This window comes from Myotis brandtii, unplaced genomic scaffold, assembly GCF_000412655.1.
Source record: "Myotis brandtii unplaced genomic scaffold, ASM41265v1 scaffold84, whole genome shotgun sequence".
NCBI classification, from domain to species: Eukaryota; Metazoa; Chordata; class Mammalia; order Chiroptera; family Vespertilionidae; genus Myotis; species Myotis brandtii.
Window position 1 is genome coordinate 5,732,752 of NW_005371410.1, and position 3,825 is coordinate 5,736,576.

At 40.8% G+C, this 3,825-nt stretch overlaps 1 protein-coding gene across 1 annotated transcript in view; it reads right to left on the reverse strand.

The window, feature by feature from the left end:
• The window catches only part of LOC102255170 (chromosome unknown open reading frame, human C2orf74), a gene marked incomplete at its 5' end in the record, with an annotated part of 12,173 nt that extends 11,416 nt beyond the window's left edge, over positions 1–757 (reverse strand). The window contains one exon of the mRNA XM_005884642.2: positions 603–757. Coding sequence (XP_005884704.1) covers positions 603–757 — 155 coding nt within the window. The remainder of the gene's footprint in view (positions 1–602) is intronic.
• Between the last annotated feature and the right edge of the window lie 3,068 nt (positions 758–3,825).

A 3,825-nucleotide genomic window follows, 5' to 3' on the forward strand; every position in this document is an offset into this window, starting at 1 on the left:
TATATATATATATATATATATCTCCAATCAAGGATTAGTATTCAGAATATAAAGAAATAATACAAAATAAATTTTTAAAAATTCAACAGAAAAATGAGCAAAGGATATAAACAGGCAATTTCCAAAAAAGGATATAAAAGTGACCAATAAATGTGTGAGTATATGCTCAACCTCAATAGCAATCAGGGGCATATAAATCAAAATAACAAGACACCATCTCATACACACTGGACAAGTAAAAATGAAAGTCTATCAGTACCATGGTAACTACTGACATTCAGACCCTAAAGTTAGCAATGGGAGCTCTTTGAAGTTAGATGTGGTCACATGACTTGCTTTGGCCAACTAAATGCGAACAGAAGGGATGTGTCACTTTTGTGCAGAAACGTGAGCTGGTGGCTCTTTTCCCTGCCTCACAGCAGCACATGTCAGGCTGGAGTCTCCGCAGCCCAGGCCCTGAGTGACTCCGCTGAACTGCACTGCTGGCGCGCACTGCACTCGCAGCATGAATGAGAAATAAACCTTTGAATCAAGCCACTGAGATTTTTGTGATGGTTGTTTATTGTGGCAAAATTTAGTTATCCTGACTGATATAACCTTACTTGCTGGTGAAGAAGCGAACAGCAGGGAATCTCACATACTGCTGGCAGGAGTCTAAGCTGCTGCATCCCTGGAGAAAAGCTTGGAAACGGTTAGTCAGCTTGACGATGTGCACACCCTTCAATCCATGTATGCACAGGATAATGATCCAAAACTTTTACTGCAGTTTTAAGAAAAAAAATTGAAAATAACCTCAATGTCCATCAATAGGATATGGATAAATACATTTTGGTAGATTCATATAGATTATTATAGAGGAAACAAAATAAATAAATCTAAGCTATCTGTCTTAAAATATTTAAATCTCAAAAACATAACTTAGAGTCTAAAAAATCATAGGAGATGTACAGTATGAGTTCATTAAAGTTTAAATAGTACATTATGTTGTAGATACATAATATATGTAGTAAAAGTATAATGACAGGCATGGGCATAAAAAGTATAATGGACAGGCATGGCTGGTGTGGCTCAGTATGTCCTGTGCAACAAGAGGTCGCTGGTTCAAATCTTGGTCAAGGCACATGCCCAGGTTTTGGGCTTGATCCCCAGTAGGGGGCATGCAAGAGGCAGTTGATTGATGTTTCTCTCCCTTTCCCTTTCTCTCTCAAATCAATAAAACATTTAAAAACATACAACAACAACAACAACAGAAACCCACATTAGCTTCAGGGAAGTGTTTACTTCTGGGAAAGGAAGTTGGAAGCAGAATCATCTATAATAGGGTGAAGATACTTGGAATGTTTCATTTCTTATAAAAAATGTATATCATGTTATTATGTCAAAATACTGAGGAGTGAGTACCTGGATGTTTGTTGTATTATCTGTACTTTTCTGTTGACTTTAAATATTTAATAATAATTAGAAAATATAGGCAAGCAAAAAGGAAAAGAGCACCCATATCTCTACCTCCCCCGCCCCATCCGTGGAATAACCTCTGTTACCATTTTGGTATAAATCTGCCCAATGCTCTCCTGTGTCTTTGTGTCTCTCGTGCCCGGACAGGGAGGAGCAGGCGTCAGGTCCTTGGATAACTGCAGCGAGGACAGGGCACGGCGCTGAGCAGGCTGGGTAATCTGCTGAATCTCAGTGATAATTTACTGGTACAGAGGATGTACGTTTGCTAAGTAAAATATTTACAAAAAGGAGAAACATGATTTAATATTTAAGAATCTATATTAGTTCACTTCCCATCACTTATTTTTAGTCACACTATTTAAACATTTTCCCCCTCAATTTTTCAGAATGATTAGAGCTTTCTAAATGCTTATAATGCATACAGAATAAATACACAACAGCCTGAGAATAGACAATTCTGGCCCTGAGCAACTTCACTGTACAAGTGGTGTTCCTTGTTCTTTTTCTGATTTTTCTTTCTTTTTTTCTCACTTGTCTTCTAGGGTCCTTTATGTATTTTAGCTGTACTTTACCTTACCAGCTCTTTTTCCTATATTCTGTTTTCTTCTACAAATAATCCACATATGCACACTTGCTAAGGAAGAGTAAACATAAAGGAAATTATGTGATTTTAAGCAATGGTTTCTTTACACTTCAGCGCCACCTTGTGACAGTATTCTGGTATCAGAATCTATGCTTTCCTGAAAAAAAAATTTTTTTTAATACTCCTGAACATTTCCTGCCCAGGCTTGCTGTGTTAGTCACTTAACGACATCATGTCACATAGCAGTATGGTTCTCAACCTTCTGTACAGAGAGTCACCTGGTGACCTTTAAAAATGCCAACACTAGGCCTCACTCCAGAACCACCGTGAGAAAGGCTTCAACATTGATTCGTTGGACAAAATAAGATGTCATTGAAGGAGCAGTCAGCTCCTTTACTTACTGGGGGAAAGTAAGCTCTCTTCCCTGATTATGTAACCACATACACTCACAGTCTTGTGACTACTTACAGTCAGAAGTAAATACACTTTAGAGATCCCATCATGCGTTTGTACCTGATGTAAAATAATTCTGACAGTTGCCTACATTTGTTGCTGAAGCTTTTCTTTCTCAAATTTTTATTTTTAATTTCTCAAATTTTGGGGTTTTTTATTTTTCTTTCTCAAATTTTTAAACAAATCCTCATCATTTTAATGGTCAATAACTTCTGGTTGGCTTAGTATTTTTAATTTGGGAAAATATATTAACTACAAACAATCACAGAGTCTAAAACAATAACCCACCATTCAAAACTAACAAATATGAAACTGTCATGTTTGTTTCAATTATTTATATAATATAGTTGACCCTTGAATAACACGGGTTTGAACTGCATTGTTCTACTCATACTCAATTTTTTTTTCAATAAGTATAGTAAGTGTATTTTTCTCTTCCTTATGATTTTCTTAATGTTTTCTTTTCTGTAGCTCATTTTTTTTGAAGAATACAGTATCCTATCTAATAAAGAGGGAATACGCTCACTGACCCTCACACTGACACAAAGATGGCGGCTCCCACAGCCAATAAGGAGGGAATATGCTAATTGCCTGCCCCGCCCTCAAAGATGGCAGCGCCCACAGCCACAAGATGGCGGCGCCCAGTCCTCTCAGCCCCGCCAGGGCGCCTGCCTCCAGAGTTCCCTCAGTCTCAGCCCCCCAGGGCTGGCCTGAGGCGCAGGCAAGCCTCAGATGGTGGCTGCCCAGCTGCCCAGGGATGCCCGAGGCGCAGGTAACCAGGGCTGGCCAAAGCTTGTGCTGCCGGCAGTGGCAGCAGCAGAGGTGTGATGGGGCGTTGCCTGCCCCTGAGGGCTCCCAGACTGTGAGAGGGGGCAGGCCAGGCTGAGGGACGCCCCCTCCAGTGCACGAATTTTCATGCACCGGGCCTCTGGTATAATACATAAAGCATAAAATGTTAATCAACTTTACATTATTGCTAGGGCTTCTTTTCAGGGGGTTTGAGCCCTAACTCCCACATTGTCCTGGGAATCATCTACACTAATAAAAGACAAAGATGCTAATGGACTGTACCTTTGCTATGCCCTAAGCCACACCCACCAGCCAATCAGAGCGACTATATGCAAATTAACCCAACCAAGATAGCGGCCAGCAGCCACGGAGCTGGAGCAAGCAGGAGGCTTGGTTGCCCAGGTGATGGAGGAAGCCAAGCTTCTCGCCTGCCTGAACCGGCTGTGGCCTCCGCTCATGGCAACAAAGTTTCAATTATAGAAGACAAATAAATCCCAGATACCTGCTTCCAGCCAGCCTCCACTGGGAGCTTGGGTGGCTGGGGG